This window comes from Euphorbia lathyris, chromosome 10 (assembly GCF_963576675.1).
Source record: "Euphorbia lathyris chromosome 10, ddEupLath1.1, whole genome shotgun sequence".
Lineage (NCBI taxonomy): Eukaryota > Viridiplantae > Streptophyta > Magnoliopsida > Malpighiales > Euphorbiaceae > Euphorbia > Euphorbia lathyris.
This window is the reverse complement of record NC_088919.1, coordinates 27,091,135-27,110,823: the sequence shown is the minus strand read 5'-3', so window position 1 is coordinate 27,110,823 and position 19,689 is coordinate 27,091,135. Positions and strand designations below refer to the sequence as shown.

Here is a 19,689-nt window from a genome sequence, read left to right as displayed (position 1 = left end):
CGAACCAAAACTATCGGTTTTTGAATCATCCAAACCGAAACCAGTCCATAGTTATTGGTTAACCATATGATCGGTTAACCATTAATTTCGGTTAACGGTTTTAACCAATTCTCACCGATTAACCAAAAATCAATGGTTAACCATAATTTATTACCCAAACCTAAATTTTTAAACAATATTAAAATACACATAATTTCAAATATTCAAACGAAATGAATTCATATAAAAATTCAGAATTCAAACATAAATAACGAACTAAATCAAGAATCTATCAAGTTAAATGCAAATATTCAAACTGTTAGCGATTTCAAAAATCAAATACTTATTACAACATTAATTCATCACATCTTTTCGATCATCCTATTCATCACATCTTCTCCATCATCAAAGAGCATGATCATCAATGACACAAGATTCTTCTACAAAACAAAAAAAAAATATAGTTAAACTAAATAGCAAACATTAGCATTAGCAGACAAACATTAGAAAAAACGCATACATCACAAACATTAGCATTGGCATACAATTTAGTTGCACAAACATTAGCATTAGCAGACAAATTAAACCCATAAATTTAATTGCACAAACATTAGCATTAGCAGACAAATTAGTTGCACAAACATTAGCATTAGTAGACAAATTAAACCCAGAAATTTAGTGAATTAAACCCAGAAATGTGGTGCCACAAACATTAGCATTACAAATTAAACCCATAAATCTAGTTGCACAAACATGAATAGAAATTAAACCCAGACATTAGCAAAAACCATACATTAGTTAGACAAACATCAATAGAAATTTAACCCAGAAATTTAGTTGCAAAACATAAGTAGAAATTTAACCAGAAATTTACTTACATCGCTGTGTGAGATGGAATAGAACGACGAGACGGAACGATGATGTGCCGAGACGCTCTGCGAGACAGAATGATGCTGTTCAAGAAGGAACGGCGCTGTGCGAGACGAAATGACGTTGTGCGACACAGTGAGGGAATGAGAGCGCTCGGAAGGGATGAACGGTGGAGGAACAACGGTGGAGGAATTAATGGAGGAACCTCGGTGGAGAATGGAGATCGCTAGGTAGGTGGGGTGGTGGCGGCTGGCTGCTTTGTTCTTCTCTTAGTTTAGGGTTTCATTTTTTTAGACAGAAGAAACAAATATTTAGAAAAGAAAGAATAATGAATTCATAAGGTTATTTTTGAAAAGTAAGTATAATAATTTTTATATAATATACTTTTTTTATCTGTATATGTTTGTATAAAGTATTAGTATAGTATAAATAATATTATAATAGTATAGTGTATGTATATAATATTTTTTAAAATATATATAATATTAAACGGTTCGGTTAACCGTAAACCGCGGGTTTTAAACACCTCAAACCGAATCGAAACTGAAACCGAAACCAGCATATATTTTCAACCCTATAACAAAACCGTCGGTTCGGTTAATCTCTTTTTTCGGTTCGGATTACCGGTTTTCGGTTCGATTACCGGTTTGTTCGGTTTTTTGCCCACCCCTATCACAGAGGACATTAATCATTTCTTTTCTAAAGACATGACGAGAAGTTACCTCTAAGTTATGATCTTCATTTTCATAGGCAATTGATGCTTTTACTTCATCAGCCATCTGTTCTTCTGTCTCAGCAGCCATGAAGCAAACATGAGCTGTCTCAGCAGCATCAACTTCTGAGGAGGAAGACTCATTGCTATCACTCCACGCGGCTACCATAACCTTCTTCCTAGACTTCTTGTCCTTCTTCAATATTAGACAGTTAGACTTGATGTGTCTAGGTTGATAGCATTCAAAACAAGTGATGGGTTTGGAAGAGTCCTTTCGAGATTTGCTTTCACCCTATTCTCTTCTTGGTCTCTCAGACCTTCTGTATGGCTTCTTGTAATGATCACTCTTTTGAAACATCTGTTTCATCTTTCGAGTGAACATTGTCATCTCTTCATCGTTAGTAGTGTTGTCTTATGAAGAATCAACTTTAAGCACTATTGACTTCTGCTTATTATCTTCTGACTTCTCTTTGGCTTTGAAATTCTTCATTGATATTTCGTGAGTCAGAAGGGATCTAATCAGCTCATCATACTTATATCTCGTTAAGTCTTGAGCTTCTTCAATGGCTCATCATATTGTTGTTTGCACATTTTTAAGGATATATGTTACAAATATACATGTTTTCTATATTACATAATTTTATATTATTATTTTGATCTAGCATAATACATATTTTAATTATATTTATATAATAATTATTTATTAACAAATACAAAAAATACAAAAAAAAATTGATGAATTCTTGATTAATCTCCGACTAGTCCTCGATGGCATGTCTGTTAAGTAGCGCTTATCGTTTTTTATAATCTTACCTACACTCCAAGGCTCTATAAACACATTATAGGTGTATTATCATGTACATCGGGCGAAACTAACATTTTTAAACTGTGTAAGTGTAGTGATGTGATTAAAAAAAAAAAAATTATCAAATTTTTAAGTGTTTTTAAGGTTACATATGCTCAATATTGTTTGATTATCTCTACAGAGCCGTCACTATGAGCGGATGACTTTTTAGGAAGACCCATCACGTACTTCAATGCTTAAATGATTTGAACTTTTATTTCTGAAAATATGGAGTCAATATCCAGATTTAATAATGTGGAAAATCGATGTAATAGACATAAATAGGACTATTGTACCCTTCTAAGACATCATCTGTGGATAATCACTTAATTACAATGTTATCAGAACCGGACCGGACATCAAACCGAATTGATGATTAGGTCACGGATCACTTGGTCGGACCGAATGGTTCGGATTAGTCGAACCGGATGACGTAATAAATAAATAAATAATATTTATATACACTAAATATATATAATTAATTTAAAATTATTTTTATACATTATATATATTCAAAGTAAATTATAAACAATTTTGGTTTGTTATTTTTTTATTAATTTGAGTCTTAAATATATAACGAATAAATTAAATTCAGAATAAATTGAAATATATCAACGTATTCTATATCATAAGATCTTTTTAAAAATATATTATAAACTCAAAACAGACAAATGATGAATGAGAAATTGATGCTCAAAATGAACTACTTGAAATGGTTTGGAAGAAAATAAAAATGAAATTAAACATTTACATCCCACGTAGGAAAGAAATGAGAAACTTAACTAGTTTATAAGTAAATGGGCTTTAAAAGCCTTAACCAATTACTAGAGAAAAGGCTCTCTCACACGCAGGGAGTGCAATCGATTAACCATCTGGTTAGGGGCGCACCCGCACGACGTAGGCAATGCGAATGCCGCACCATAATAAGGTCCCATGAAATTTTTAATTTCATTGTGTTAAAATTATTTTGAAGACATTAGTAACAAGGGTTAGTAACATCCCACTAGAGAGTGATTGTTATTTAAAATTTTATAGGGTAAAAAAAATTATTAATTATATATAGGGATCAAACCTGTAATTGTACACAGACCAAAAAGCAGAATTTGTCTTGAAAGGAGGGCGTCTAACTCACATGATCTGGAGCTTGTAATCCACGCGCCAGATCAGATGCATTTGGCGCCCTCCGTGTGATTCAAGCACTCAAAAAATTTGGATTGGCGGAATATATTTTTGGTTGTAATTAAAAATTGGTAACAAACCAATTTTAGTTACTATTCCTCTGGTGTTTGGTTGTTACTAATTAAGAGAAAGTAACAACCAAGTGAGAAGCTCTAGAGGAAAATATTTAATCCGGATTACATTGTTAGAGGGCAATATGACGGAAAAAATTATGTTGTCCTTATGACATGTGGGGTGTGCATCGGTACAAAATCGAACTGAACCAAAAAAACCGAATACCGAAATGATCAAAATAATTCACACTGATACCAAACCGAATAATAGGTAAAACCGAACTGAAATATGCGGTTCGTCGGTTTAAACCGAACAAACCGAATTAAGTTAAAAATAAAAACTAACAAATAAAAATCATTATATTTTCTCATTAAATTTACCTCAACAACAACAAAACTTGAAATACTTCTAAAATATATCTATATTGGGTTTATCTCAACAATAATAATAAAAATTAAACTTGTAAAATCAAATATATGTATACATATATGAAAGAATGTAAACTATGTGTAATTCGGTGCGGTTCGGGTTTTTTACATTTTTGTCAAACCAAACCAAATACCGAAAGACACTTAAAATTAAAACTGATGTCGAACCGAAAAATCGAATTCAATCGGTTCGGTATGCAGTTTAAACCGAACCGATACACACCCTATGTTAAGATTTTCTTGAAAGTGTCACGGGACCAAGCTTGATTCAGGCTAAAACCCCGTGTGGCGTCGAGAACTCCCTAAATCCTCAGCCAGCCAACTCTTATCAAAGGGGTCTATCCCCTTTAAGTGTCATGTCAATTCGTCTGTCTATATTCCATCACAGAAGATCTCTCCGTATATAAACCTCGCTTTATAAAGGACACACACTAGGGCTAACTCCGGAACCCAGAATGTCTATAGGGTTCCACCCTATGGAGACATCTGCCTCCCTTTACGAAGACCAAATGCCTGACTCTCCTAGTCCTTAGTGAACTAGAATGAATCGCTTAAACAGTGTCCAAGGATTGGGAGAGATCCAACACTTATATGTTTCATTCTCCACTCGCTGTCTAATCCTCCTTGTAGCTTTTGCCAATGCTTTGCTTAGGGTTGGCCTATTGCCAACTCCCCCTTGGATAAAAAGGGAAACCTAAACATACAAATCTAACCTGCAAGATAATAACTCTTTTTTAGAAGGTGAGGAACCATATATTGGATTAGACTTGTGCTTTTGGTTATCTGAGATGCAATTTATCATATACATTTTCAAACATACAAAGTCATAAAATAGAAATGTGTTAATAAGGAATTGGAAGCGGGAAAAGGGGAGAATATTTACTTTTACTTAATAATGGGTTAAATAATTATCATATGCATTAATTAATCATTGTTATCAAAAGATTGATACGTTGGGATCAAATAGTCTCTTGTTCAAAAACAATACAAAGAAGATTCACGGAAGCTCAAATACTATTATTTATTAGGATCAGAGAAAGCCCAAATACCATTAGAGCACAACCTGATTCACATGACTACTAAACTTTTGTCTTCCCTAGGCCAGAATCAACCATCAATCCATGTAGCATACCAACATTGCAATCATTCTCCAGATTAATCTTTAAGAGTTCCATATTTTTACAACTTAACTTATTAAGACTTCTAATTTGATGCACAACAAATTCGCCCTATTTTGCATTGATAAACAAGGAAAAATTACACAGCACAAAGATGCAGCATATTCTTGGACATGAATCTGAAAAGTTTTTGCATAAGAATACTAAATGTGTATCATGGTGAATCAGAAAAATGCCATATTGTGTTTCTGATGATATGTTTCATAATTCATAAACTGTGAATTAAAGACCATAATAAAACATAATTTCAAGCCTCATAAAACATTCCAACCTCAATTCTTTGTGGTGGTGGCACCCCAAAAGCTGGCAGTGCTGGCCTACAATTACTGTGCAAAACTTCATAAAATGCAAGCATAATTCTATCGAACCAGCTACAGTTCTTTCCTATATAAAATCTTGTCTTCCCTCGAACATGAACTATACCAGCTACCTTTGCCTCTTCAAAGGCAGAAATCTCTTCCTGAATCTCTTCAGGATCAGACCGTAAACAATCTCCACCCTTCTCTATATGCATCCGCAAGCTATCTATAACTTGGCCTACAAAGTCATCCCCTTCGAGATTTAGAGAATCTGCATACCCGTATTGAATCACACACCCATAAACTCTTTTCAGACCCAGTTTTCTCACAACGATCCTCTCGTTTGGAGCCACCTTAGGAACCAACAGGTATCGAAGTGTGGTAAAGATAGTAACTTTGTGCAGAGATTTCATGTTTTTAATATAATGTCCAAGGATAGGAGTCAGTCCATCTTGAATTTTAGTGTAGAAGAAACACAATCCAGGAACCCGTTGGACTCCTGGATTGGACAATAGCATTTCAAGTCTTTCCAAGTCTATCTTGTGAGTAAGCTCATATTCCATCTTCCTCTGCCTTCCATAGAACCAACCAAACATTATGAAAGCAAGGATAAACGATATGGCAAATGGAATCCATCCACCCTCAGGTATTTTTGTTAAAACTGCACTCACATATATGCCTTCCATTGTAAAGAATACAATGAAGTAAAGCGCAACCAGAAATGGCGGACTCCTCCATATTATGATCATCACTAGTGTAAGCAATATTGTAGTAATGAGCATTACTAGACTAACAACAACACCTGAAAGCAAGGTGCACACATTTAGTAACATTTAATTATGATAAAGTTGTTATTATAAACTATAGTTATTTGGAAAAAGTCAAAACTCAGCCTTTGAACTTTAATTTTTCACAAATTTGGCCCTAGACAAACAGTTTTGTGCATATTGTATTAATAATTGAAGAAAATAAGTTCACCATAGGCCGGGACATGCAAAGTGCAAGGTCCAAACGTGTCAAAATGATAGTGCAAGGGCTAAAACAACAAATTATGTTAAGTACAGCAGCCAAATTTTAGTTTTGCCTCGTTTATTTCATAGAATGAATATCGTATGCTGTAAAGTCGGAGAAAATATTTGATAACATTTGCTTCAAATTGGCAAATGCTCTTGTAGCATTATATCCCTCTATACCTTGGGTGCTGCATGAGGTCTGATACAAGACACCGGCAACAAATTATACGAACATTAAAATATATCTCAAAAATAACAGTCAATGTAGTCAGTGTCTACTGAATGCAATGGATAGAGAGTTGGGCTTACTAACCAAAAGCATTTCCAATATCTTTTCCATCTCCAAAAATAAGTATGACTGCAACACAAAGAATCATAAGGATGTAGTTGACTTCTGGGGAGTAAACTTCCCCCTCTTTGTTAGAAGAAGTATGCACAACCTTGACCCGAGGAAAATAATCCAGCACTACAGATTGCTTGATGACAGAAAACGTGGCTGATATCAGTGACTGGCTTGCAACAATTGCAGCCAATGTGGCAATCACAAAGATTGGCCAATATATTGTTTGGGGTATGAACTTATAAAATCCATCATTATGATCATTTGGGTGTTTGATAAGGTATGCTGTTTGCCCCGCATATGTCAGAATGAGTGATGGGTATATTGCGAACAAAAAAGCTATCTGTTGGCAAAGAATGGTAAGGAAGTCATGATTTACAACAACAACAACAACAACAAAAAAAAAAAAAAAAAAAAAAGAAGCTAAAAAATAGTACTGAAAGTTAATAGTTGACCTGAATAGAACGCTGGTTAAAATGACCAAGATCTGCAAACATTGCCTCAGAACCTGTGTACAGAAACAAACACATAAAGGAAGTATGTTTCTTAGTGCTCAGACCTAAAAATTAATATTAAAGCTACTAAGTTACACACTTCTCAATATCTCATAAACAAGCAATTATAAATCATCCTTCACAGAGCGTAATTGTGATCTCTTCAAACAAATTTCCTGGTTAATTTGATCTTTGACTATATAACAAATAATTTCAATTTGCAAAATCAGAATTTGGACATTCCCGTACAGCCTAAACTGTCAGGGTTGTTCAAAGGCCTCCCTTTATAATCCCAGTAAATTTTGGTTAAAGTTTAAATTCTACTGTGCTAAAGAGCGGATGCCTTATATAAAGTGATGAATGGTTTTTTGTAGTTCTAGATCAGGATATAGTTAAAAAAAAAAAAGCTTACCTGTGATACAGAGAATAGTGCCGCCTAATAAAACCCAACCTTCTTTCTGGCTACTTGAAAAGAAACGATATAGGTAGTATGGTGACAGAGCTTTGAAAATGGTAGGGTAATGTCGTATGATGCTATATATCCCCACTAGTGGAGTACACAAGGTCCACATGCCCATGATTGGGGAAAAGAGAAAACTTACACGAGAGGTGCCAAACTTCTGCAACAGAAATAGAACAACCAGAACAGCTGCAGAAAGAGCTTCGACAAGTGCTGCAGCATGATAAACCAGTAAATTACTACTTATAACAAGGTAATCTAACAAAAAACAGATCCTATGTGAATTTATTTTGACATTATATAACATCACATTTCAATGAAAAAGCGAAGTGTCCCTTTTTTGTTATTTATCTCAGATAATCTGTACAAGTATCTAAGGGTTCTAGACATCACTCAATATCTGACCACTTGGTCTCCAATAATTAATCTCACAGGCCTTTATAGGCTAAGCATAAAAAAATCTAGCTATTAGAAAAATGTGCTAGCATAACAGCACTTCAAGTGTTACAAGATGCACCGAATTCAAACAAATAATGAAGACCAAAAAATTCGTTTAATTTATGTGCAAAATACCCAGTTACTGACAGAGGAGAGGTTAGTGTCAAGGATCCAAAGTGTCAGAGCCTCCTATTTTCAGTGAGACTGAACTGGTTAAAATTGTAATATGAAATAAATAAATAAAGTATGCTCGATTTTGGATAATGAACTCTGGATTCTACTACCTCTGACTATTTGTACTACAGCACAGATTTATTGTGCAATGAAGAAGCAATATATAATAACTTCTTACAATAACCCTGTGATGCAGGACAGTGGACTGATTGCTAACACAGATCAAGATTAGTTGGTAAGCATGACAGATGATAATAGCCCACAACAAAATAGACATCTTAGTTGTGGAAGTTCAAAATACAAATCAAGGTCTCAAAATGTACAATTACGTGCTAGTTAGAAAATAAGAGAAACAGGAGGGAGGGAGGGGCTTCCTTCTCTTACTAAATGAGAGGTTGTGCCTTCTCTATTGTTTGCCACTGTAAACTCTGACCTTCTCCAGTAGGGCATTTACAAAAACTTCAATTATTTGAAATGTAAACACAATCAAACAAGTGTTCTGATCTAACTAAGTTCAATCTACACCAAAATGGATGGTAATTCACAAAGCCAAGATGGGTATAATACTCCAAACATATCCCAACAGAGTAATTTTTAAGTTCCTCAGAATGAATGCTTACATTTGCTGATAGAAGGTATTGGTGCTCTTACTCCTTCCATTGCAGACAATACTGTCATGAGGTTTAAAGAGTTTACGAAAACGACAAAATAGAAAAAAAGAAAAAGATAGAAAAACATTGGAAAAAGGCAGACAAACCTGAGATTGCAGGTGTGAGTATACCATCCCCAATTAGCATACATGTTCCCAACATAGCAATAAAAAGTATCAACCTTCTAGCAACTATACTTCTTTCAAAAAAAATCCCAAGCCTAGATTTATTCTCATTCCCTTCATGCAAGACAGAGTGTGGGAAACTTGAGTTTTGTTCTTCACGTTTGGAAGAAAGGATTCCGATATTTATGTTTCTGCAGAGCAAAGAGTACAAGGCAAATGTTCCACCTGTAGAGTCATCATTCATAGTTGATTTCAGGATGCACATTCTCATGCACATGAGAAGACATAGAAAATATTCACTCAAATCCTGATTTCAACCCAATGCTAGAATAGAATCATATAATTGGTAAAAAAATATTCTTTTCAAACTCCATTTTCGCACAGCAAAAAAGGGGCTATCCTACTTTACATGTCTTAAAATTCCGACCAAATGAATTTGAAGACATCAATTCTAAATTTCACACTTTTTTTTCATCCACATGCCTGACATACATGCTTGCATTCATCTCATATAATATCTGCAAAAGACATCGCCACTGACACTCCATTAAAGAAATTTTAATTTGTTAGATACTAATAGTTTATTTCATGTGCTGAAATAATAATAAAAAAAGAATAAGTAAAAAATCTGCTTGAAATGCAAGTACTTTATTATTAGTGAGTGAATATAGCCAAATTCACTTTATTTATGCGTGTCTAATATGAAGGGGACAAACACGGTCGGTCCCTTCTCTTTTGTATGGTATGGTATGGTATGGGACGGAGACAAGACAAGAGAAATTAGCATGCAATGCAACAGATGAAATAGAAGGAATTGAATTAAAACCTTCGCCATGATCATCAGCCTTGAGGGCTAAGTAGCAATATTTGACAACCCCAATAAGAGTAAGGGTCCAAAACATGATGCTATAAATTCCCAGATAGTCCTCTTCCGACGGAGAATTTAACGGCATTGAAGGGTAAACATAGAGAGGTGATGTAACAAGCCCTCCAAATACTACTCCTAGTGTCTTGTATGCTAATATGAATGTATCCCTCTTCTTCTCCTGAAAAATTTAATTCAGTCAAAATTGTAACAAGACCCAATCAAAAAACTTACCAAAGACTCAAATCGACGACCTTGGGAATAATGCGACTTGCATTGCTATTAGGTGTTGAGTCGACAATCACCTCCGCCGAGTTTATTGCTTCCTCTTCTTCCATGTTTATGTTTATGAATTCTGGTTTCTTTCTGAAATAACTATCAAAGAAAAGGTAGGTTAAATTGTGTGTGGCTTTGGTTGGGTCCAAGTATTTATAACAAGTGGGAATTTTTACGTTTCTTAGATTCAAGGAATCATCTGTGCTGTGCTGCGTGTCATCATCATTGACTCTTCATAACAATTAAATTAATTAATATTATTAGCGAGCACTTCTAGGTCTAGGATCCTGATTTTTCTATTTTGTATTGTATTTCTGTTGTTAAAAATAAAATAAAAAATTAATATATATATATAAAAGGAGTAAAAGGTAGAGTTGGCAAATACGAAACAAACTTGAATGCTTACATGTCTATCTAAAGTCCCTCTATATCCGCCTGAACTGCTTACCCATTCTGTCAATTCATGGGTTAAAAATAGACACTCTGATTCAAGCTTCCAAAAAAACTCATTCTCTAAGCATAGTATAGATGATCTGCTTTTTTTTCTTTTTCTTTTTTTAAGGCATGAAGATAGGAACAATTGTAAAATAAGATATCCTTTCTTTTTCTTTTGTGTAAAAACCCTAGCCTCCATCCTTGAAGAATCATCTTCCTCTTTCCGTCAGTCATTGAAGACCTATCAAGCTCCACGTTCCTCGATGATTGTTCAAGGCTCCATCCTTCAAGTCCTAGAAAGACGTTTGCATTTGTCGACAGGTTCTCTGAGAGGCATTTCTTATCTTTTACCTTCTATTTGCCTTTGATCCATTCTATGAATCCTAGGCTAATTGTAACATCGTGACAAACTTATCTTTCATCTTTAATATTAATTCAAGTTCTTATTTTATTCAATTGATTGTGTTATTTAATCTTTGTCTTACGCTTTGCTTTTTTTGTTTAACTTATTCATAAGTCCAAACAAATACTTGGCACATATTGCGAGCTGAATCTGACCTAGTCAGAGTCTATATGATTGACAATCTTATAGAAGATTAAGTCCAAATTTCTGAACCTTAGAGCTAGTTTCGGCCTTACAAAGGAATCACACGCTAGGAACCATAGAAGGATAACTAGAGTTAATCGCCTTAGGCACATGTGACATCAGATTAGGTTAATAATTGATTGGTAAAATAGCTTGAAATTGATATTATCGTATCACACGCTTCACCTCAGGGTAATTACATTAATTAAAGTTCACACAGGAGTAGAATAACTTAATTAGGAGTAGATTAACTTAAACAAACTCAATCTCAAATCCCAGATAGCCTAGATAACATTAGAAACCGAGTAGCTCGATACTTGCAGGTGTAAATCATGTGGATTTGATACCTGGACTTGTCCAGATTATTACTTGGTAGCGACGGAGTACACTTATCCCTTAGTGAGTCCGTGGAGCATTAGTCTGCGAGCGCATCAAGTTTTTGGCACCATTGTCGGGGATTTATTTTCCAGCAATATCGAACCAAAGGTCAAATTTGTTACTTTAGGCATTGTATTTGTGTATAATTATTCGTACTTTTCTTCTTTTATTTTATAACTTTTCATTATTATCTTTGATACTTGTTTATATGATTGATAACTTCGTTTATACCCTCTTACATTGTAAAAATCTGTATTATTTGTTTCTAAACTACTGTAAGTGGTTTTAGTTATCAGTAATAATTCTTTGTAATTGTATAAACTGTATATCATATACCATCCTTGTAAATTAGATGATAATTGTATATAACCATTGATTGTTGTAATTATATTTCTTTCTGAAATTCTGTTTATTCATCCCTTTTCAGCTTATGCATACTCAATCAGCTGGTTTTCCTTGTGTCCCTCTTAACCTTGAACTTGAACGTACTCTTTGCAGGAGCAGGCAGATTGAGAATATCCAGCCAATCACGATGTCAGACACCGAATCCGAAGTTGGGAATGGGCTCGATACCCGTACGATGAGCGAGATTCTGGCACCACACCGACACCACCACCTATCTGGAATCGTGGCCCCTAACATTCCAGCCAACTCCTATGAGATCAAGTTAGGGATAATACACTTGATCTAATAGACGGGACTGTTCGGGGGCGAGGTGTAGGAAAGCCCAAATGATCATCTGGATTGGTTCTTAATGTGTGCAGACACTGCAAGAATGAATGGAGTTCCCTAGGACGTTATCCGGCTAAAGCTATTCCCATTTTCTTTAACTGGACAAGCTTTGGAATGGCTGAGGTCACTGGAGCCCGGGTCGATTACTACGTGGGCGGGATTAGAAAAGGAGTTCCTCTCTTACTACTTCCCTCCTTCAAAGACGGTGATGCTGAGAAGTGAAATCACTTCATTCCACCAACCCGAGCACGAGGCACTCCATGCATCCTGGACCAGATTTAGAAAAATATTGCGCATGTGTCCTCATCATGATATTCCTAAACACCAGTTGGTAAACGTCTTCTACCATGATTTGATGCCTGCTAACAGAGCTACTATAGACTCCGCTGCAAGTGGAGATTTGTTCAGGAAAACAGCAACTGAGGCATATGAGATGATCAATGAGCTGGTTAGAATGGGTGTGTAGTGGCAGGAGGAGAAACTCGTTGGTCCCTCAAGACAGTAGGTGTTTGCTATGGAAGATCAGGAGCAGAATCTGGCTGTAACGGAGATAAGCCAGAAAATGGACGTTCTGTTGGATAAGTTTAGTCAACCTCCCACTTCTGTTCATTATGGCGGCGACCACCATGGAAAGGACTGTCAAGTTGGCAACCCTTTTTCTAGAGATGGGATGGAGAATGTCAACTATGTTGAGAGACAGCAGAGGTATAATTAGAACTCTAATAATTACAACCCCAACAACTACAACTCCTACAACAACAGCAACTAGAGGAGATCTCAGCACCCGAACCTATCATACGGGAGCTCGAATCAGAATGTGTTGAGGCCTCCCAACGGGTTCGTCCATGAGCACAGAGAACAGGGGCTTGGTATGCCCCCATATCAGCAGCAACCTCAAGCTCTTATGCCACCTTTCAAGGAACCTGATGAAGTGGTGACCCTCCTGAAACAGATTTCAGCCAGGCTTGCCAACAATGAAGCCTTCTGTAATGATTTGAGCAATCGGGTGGCTCAGATAAACAGGGACATATAGGAAAGGTCATAGGGTTCTCTCCCGAGCACAACGGAGAAGAACCCCAAGATCCAGAGGAAGGAATAAGCAATGAGGAAGAAAGTCGGGTTATTCCGGATTTTTGATGAAATAATGAACAATCTATTTATTTTCAGTTTTCTTTTTCATTTTGGTTTATTATTTTTTATTTTTGTTTCAATTGAATTTCCTGTTAATTTTTATTTTTGTGAATTTTTTGTTTTTTCTCAAAGTTTGGTGGCAACCAGGGCGAAGGGGGGCAGAAGTCCGCCCCCTGGCACCCAACTCGACGAGCTGGGCTCTGTCGCCCATCTCGCCAAGCTGCTCGACCGAGCTGCCCAGCTCGGCTGAGACAGGCGAAGTTCGGGAATTAATTCCCGAACCAATATATATATATATAAAAATTAAAAGGTGGGGGATGAAATTCATCCCCCCTTTCCTTCTTCCCCATTCTTCTATTTTTCCTTTTCTCTCTTTTCTTCCTCTTTCCTTCTCTCTTTCTCTCTCTAACAACCCAAACCCCAAACTCTTATTTCTCACCTGAAATCAACAAACAAGGTATGGACTCTTACTCATTTTCGATTTCAAGCATGATGCTAACCTTAGTTTTCTAGTTTATGAGCTTTAAATTCCTTTTTAGCTAACCCTAGGTTTTTAGATTTTCTAATTTATGGTTTATTTGCATGTTTTTCTTGTTTCTTTGGTGAATTAACTACTTATTAGTGATTTTTACATGTTTTGGTTGTGATTTGAAGTTCTAATTTTGGATATTTGAGAAAATTCTTCAATTTGGGTATTTTCTCCCTTTTTTGGCTTCAAAGGTCGACTATGGTAGTTATATCCAAAAACTTGTCAATAGGATTTCATTTTGCTCCCATAACATGTTTTGGTCGCTGGGGCTCGTTAATTTTGCACTAATTAGGATCTATGAGCTAATTATGTCAACATTTAGGGACCAAACCTTGAAATTAAGTCCCTAATTGTCCAACTTTAGGATTAATCATGCTTTGTGAGTTAAAGGTTTGGGTAGTTTAACATTACTAACTAAGTTCTGTGTATAGGTTTGGATTCTAACTTGTCTAATTTGGTTACTCTTCTTCATTTCAGGAACCATGGGATGAAAAGGAAAGGATAAGGTCGTTGTACACGAGGAGGAAGAAGAATCCAAAGTCGAGTTCATCGACGCCCTCCAAGTTAAGTATGGTTCCCCTTTTGGTCTAACTTGTAAGGAGCGGGGGGATAAATATGCCTATTTTGAGGAACAAGACCACTCCCCCCGAGTCCTTTTTTATATGCGTCACTTAGCAACTCTAGGATTAGACAAGGATTTTAAAAAAATCATGCAGGTCCAAGGCTGGCTCGATCTAGCCACTAAGAAAACTGTCGCTTATGACAGTTTCACACTAGAGTTTCTATGTACGCTGATGAGAGAGGGGCCGCAAAATAGCAATCTCTATTCTTTCCGGCTTTGGGGACATCCCTTTCGCCTAAAAGAGTCAGCTATAGCAGCCTTTATAGGTGTAAAGAACCAGAGTGGGGCTCTTTCAGGTTTTGAAAAACCCATGGATGCCGAAAAGGCTTGGGAAGAAATGACTGGGTTAAATTATTACGACCCAAGTACTACTACCCCTAGATCTCTATGAGACCCACTTCTCAATCTCTCCCATAAGTTTATAGCCCATAACTTGTTGGGCAAGAAAGAAAGCAACAAGGTGGCTACCGCCGAGGTCTTTATGCTTTGGTGTGTTTCCAAAGGCAAACCGGCTGATAATATGGATGCTATTTTGCTTTCATAGTATGCTTAGCCAAAAATGTAGGTCTATTGGGTTAGGGTATTTGGTGACTAACTTTGTCAAGGATTACTGGAAAAGAGTATCCTTCGATAAGGTTGGTCACCCACCATCTGTTCTTGGATCGGATTTTCTTGGCAGGTCCACTTTTCAGGAGGTACTTGTTGGAGTTTAGTGTCCTAAAGACAATTGTTTTAGGATATAAATATTAATGAATAAATTGTTTATTTAGTCATTTGTTTAATCAGATATATAGCATTAAAATGTAACTATATATAAAGGCACAAATCTTTCATAAAGAAAGTAATCCTAAGTTTATTTAAGTAGTTATAAAGTGTTCATACAAGCACGAAGTGAGACTATACTTTATAATAAGATCAATAAACTTAAAATCAACCCAAGTCAAGTAATATGTTATAGGGGTTGGCATATTACTGTTGAGACTTGCATGTAATAGTGTTTGCTATCGAGACAGAAAGCTGATCTCACGAGCTTTAGATATTCAGATATCTAGACAGTTACATGGATCCGGTGAAGGAGTTCATTAGGATTGGGACTCGACTTGAGATAACAGAATGGATTGATTTATCTAATGTGTCAACTGTTCATCTCATTGGTATTAGTAAGTATAACTAATCCTCCGACTCAAACATTCGTTAATTAATGATTCTGGATTATGGAGTCTGGTACTTTGATTCTGTGCGAGCACGATCCAATAAGTGAGAGCCTGGGGTGTGTGAGAGCAGGGTTGGGTATCACACAAAGTAATTGCAGAATAGTTAATGTCAAATTGAGCATTCGTCACTCCCGATAAGTGGGAGATATATCCAAATGGCCGCTTCTGGTGAATTGACTGAAATCCTTGCAAGGTGATAGAGTTAAGAGTAGAAATGGATATTTCACTTAACTTATCTTTCAGAGTGAATTCAACTTGTACAAGTAAAACCGGACTCTTCGTTATATGTAACCTTGACACGTTCCATGGTTATAAGGAATTGACCGACAGGATATAGTTGATGAAGGATCGTATTATACTGTACCTAATACAGAAAGGTTAACGTCAGTTATCAACCTGACTTCTTAATTGCTCTGGGGGAATATCATAGGTTCTGCTAGTAACAGCTCGCGACGGTATTCCGTTATATATATGTTGGAATTAATCGTGATGAATAATTTCAAAGGATATATACAGCTAGTGGCAATAAAGAACCTAATAGGTCGCATATGGGACTTGGAATCGGAGGACGAAAATATAATTAGTGAGACACTATATGTATGGGCCGAAATTTGTAGATTAATTAGGGATAAATTAATTTGATTAATAATTATAATTTGATTATGGTTATGAATTAAATTAAAGGATTATCTGATAATATTAATTAAAAGTTTTATGTGATTGAAACTCTAATTAATTATCCCTAGCATTAATTAATTATTAATTTGATTAATAATAATTATCTAGATATAATTAGTTATTATTTAGATAATAGTAAAGTGTTTATTTAATTATCTAATTAGGAATCCTATTCCGAATAAGATTCCAATTATTTAATTACCTAACACAACTGGGATTAGGGTTTTGAGAAGTCTATAAATAGACTCTCTAACCCCATAATTCGGCCAACACTAAATAGAAGGGCTAGAGGAATCATTCCACAACCGTCTCGGCTAATTACAATCTTTCTTACTCTCTCTTTGATCTCGTATCGATTTCTGTTAGAGGCAATCATTGTGATTGCTATTATTAAGGTTGATTACTGATTAGTTATCTTTTTCTGTGTTGTTTCTTTTGTTGTTCGTGATACACGGATTAAGAGTTGTGGGCACTTCGTTTGCAACCGTAGATAGTTCTTCATCGAAGGTATTACTTTCTATCCCTCTTTATATGAAATAACAATTAACAGATCTTGGAAAAGGGAAATAGATAAAATTTTATTATTCCGCTGCGCCTAGGCTCGTCTATTTTCCTTCAGTACTAACCCAGGACCAAGATCCCGAAGTAGGTCCAAGTAGACAACCAAGGAAACGAGCAAGGAGACCACCACGCCAGCGGGTAGTAGAGGAGGAGCAAGAGGGAGAAGAAGCAGGAGCTGCAGCTGTAGCAGAAGAGTACCAAGAGGAATATCAAGAGCCGAGGGTTCAGACTCATTGCAATCGATGAGCACAATGATGAATGAGATGCAGAATCTCAATCTCCAGACCTATACTACTGTTCAGCAGATGGACCAGTGATTCACGGCATTCGAGCATAGCATGGACTGGAGATTATCTGGACTTGAGTATGTGGCGGAGGATTATTGCACCCGCTACGGGATGCCATGGCCATACCCCCCCTCCGGTTGATCAGTAAGTTGTCTTCTCCACCCTAACTCTTTACACATGAGCTTTACTGTTTGATGTGAAATGTTGGAACTTATTGCATGATTTAAGTGTGAGGAGGAGGGGTAGACAAACTTACAAAAATTGTATAAATTTTAAAAATTTTGTTGGTGTCTAGCTTAGTTTTGGTGTTTTGAGTGTTATTTTTGTGTGTTTTGCATGTTGTGCATGTTTTAGGGCCTAAAAACCAACTTCCTTCGAAGTTAAACTTCGTTACTTGTCCCTATGGATTGAGAACCGAATCCAAAATTACATGCTAACTAGTTTGGGTGTAGGACACAATCCTTGTATCTGTACACGCATGAGCTAAGATTGCACCTAGACCCTACTTTTGAAGAAATGCTAATAGGTAGATAACTTAAGGATTGAAGGCATGTGATATTAAATTTGAGCTTGGGGAGAACTAATGAACACAAAAATTGAAACCCAAAGAATTGTGAGTTGAATTTGAGCCTAAGAGCGAACATCAAAAAGCTCTCTTTCTTGATATTTTTGTTTGTATGCTTTGACTTGTGAAGGATTACAGATTTTGCACCAAATACTGAGTTGAGTCTGCACGCACTGATTTGAGACAATAGACGATGAATTAGCCTCATTAGAATTGACCCTTTTTCTTTACCTTATTTTTATCTTTTTCATCAACTTTAGGAAGCCCTTTGAGCCTTAATTTTTGTAGTTTATAGCTTTTCTTTCTTTCCTAACCCTTATATTTGCAAACTATCACTTAGTTTGTTCCCTAACCCGAATTTTTGCAAAACTCTACTCGAGCTTTTGTTCATTTTATCACTTTTCCTTTGTTTATGGCATATTGAGAGCAAGCCAAAAGGCTAAGAGGTGAATGAGCATAATTGCTTGAAAAGGACCAATCAAACAGTCCACACTAAAAAGAAAAAAAGAAATGAAATGAGACAAACAAAAAGGAAAAACATCGTTCCTCGATTCATAAAATCAAATGTCTTAGAAAAAAAAGCTCGTTCCCTTCATATTTGCTAAAGCCATATAGCCTTATTTTTTTAGTGCTGAAATTTTTAACCCTTGTTGTACCTGTAACCTTTTCTAACCACATTACAATCCCATTTCAAGACTATTTTTGATATTGTCGGAGTCATGTAGCAAAGTAGAAGTACTTGGATGAATGTGCAAATTCACTGTAATCCTAAGCAAGAACAAAAGCCGAGAGTAAACACTTAAGCCACTAAATATTGTGTGAATTGAGTGAACTACCAATGGTGAGGTGTTTTACTTAGCTATCCCCTAAAGCTTGTTTAATTGAACATGTATCATTTTCTTAAGCATATAACCTGTGATAATTGAACCGTTGCTTTTGGATATCGTATCTCTATTTTGTACTTCTGAATGCATGTAATTACAGATGCTCGAAATTGTGTCAGACACTTAGTAAAACCAGGAGGTTTCTCTAGCTTGGCCAGTGATTGTGGGTTTAGTGTGAGGAGGTTTGATAGCGGTCGAAAACCCCTATCTTTAGGTACGGTTTTTAGGATGGTTTTGTCTAGTTTTCATTCAATAAGCGAGCAATTCTCGCATTTTTATGCATGTGTGCATGTTAGTTAGTTAGTTTTAGTGTATGTTTTATTTGCTTTTGTAGTTTCTAGCCGTTTTCTGATTGTTTTCAGACAAATATTGCCAAAATAGCACATATGTGAACTGCCACTTATTTGTTTTGGCTAATTGATCCACCAAAGGTCGCACAAAACGGAGTTTTCACTCAAATCTAATGACTGGTGGGTCAATTTACCTTTGGACAAACGTTGTTTGGAGTTTATGTGCGTGTGTAGTTCAAAACAGGTTCAATTTCGAGTGAAAATCGCATCTCGGAGAACCCCGGCCTTACCGAGCTCGCGTGTTTTGGGCATGTTCAGCCCGCCATACTGGCCTTGCCGAGCTGGCGACTAGAGGCCTGCTCGGTGAGCTGGCACTCAGGAATTAGTCTTTTGACTAATTCCCAGCCCCACGATGCCAC

At 36.2% G+C, this 19,689-nt stretch overlaps 1 protein-coding gene and 1 long non-coding RNA gene across 2 annotated transcripts; both read right to left on the bottom strand.

Moving 5' to 3' along the window:
* Positions 1 to 202: 202 nt before the first annotated feature.
* On the bottom strand, positions 203 to 1,170 carry LOC136209495 (uncharacterized). The gene is made up of 2 exons (XR_010677561.1): positions 858 to 1,170; positions 203 to 419 (listed from the first exon to the last, which is right to left on the bottom strand). It is a non-coding gene; the product is annotated as an uncharacterized lncRNA (long non-coding RNA).
* Positions 1,171 to 5,441: 4,271 nt separating this feature from the next.
* Positions 5,442 to 10,910, bottom strand: LOC136209030 (probable potassium transporter 17). Its single transcript, XM_066000371.1, has 9 exons — positions 10,785 to 10,910; positions 10,357 to 10,477; positions 10,064 to 10,283; positions 9,220 to 9,462; positions 9,083 to 9,133; positions 7,803 to 8,063; positions 7,352 to 7,404; positions 6,870 to 7,239; positions 5,442 to 6,345 (listed from the first exon to the last, which is right to left on the bottom strand). The coding sequence occupies exons 2-9, from the start codon at positions 10,438 to 10,440 to the stop codon at positions 5,492 to 5,494; spliced, it is 2,136 nt and encodes a 711-aa protein (XP_065856443.1). The 5' UTR covers positions 10,441 to 10,477; positions 10,785 to 10,910; the 3' UTR covers positions 5,442 to 5,491.
* Between the last annotated feature and the right edge of the window lie 8,779 nt (positions 10,911 to 19,689).

Bases quoted from the DNA above. Each gene is read 5' to 3' on its own strand.
- LOC136209030 (XM_066000371.1), bottom strand. From the start codon at position 10,440: ATGGAAGAAGAGGAAGCAATAAACTCGGCGGAGGTGATTGTCGACTCA. The intron at 10,284-10,356 runs GTCGTCGATTTG...TAAATTTTTCAG, and splicing joins CAAGTCGCATTATTCCCAAG to GAGAAGAAGAGGGATACATT. The intron at 9,463-10,063 runs GTTTTAATTCAA...ATGACTCTACAG, and splicing joins GGCTGATGATCATGGCGAAG to GTGGAACATTTGCCTTGTAC.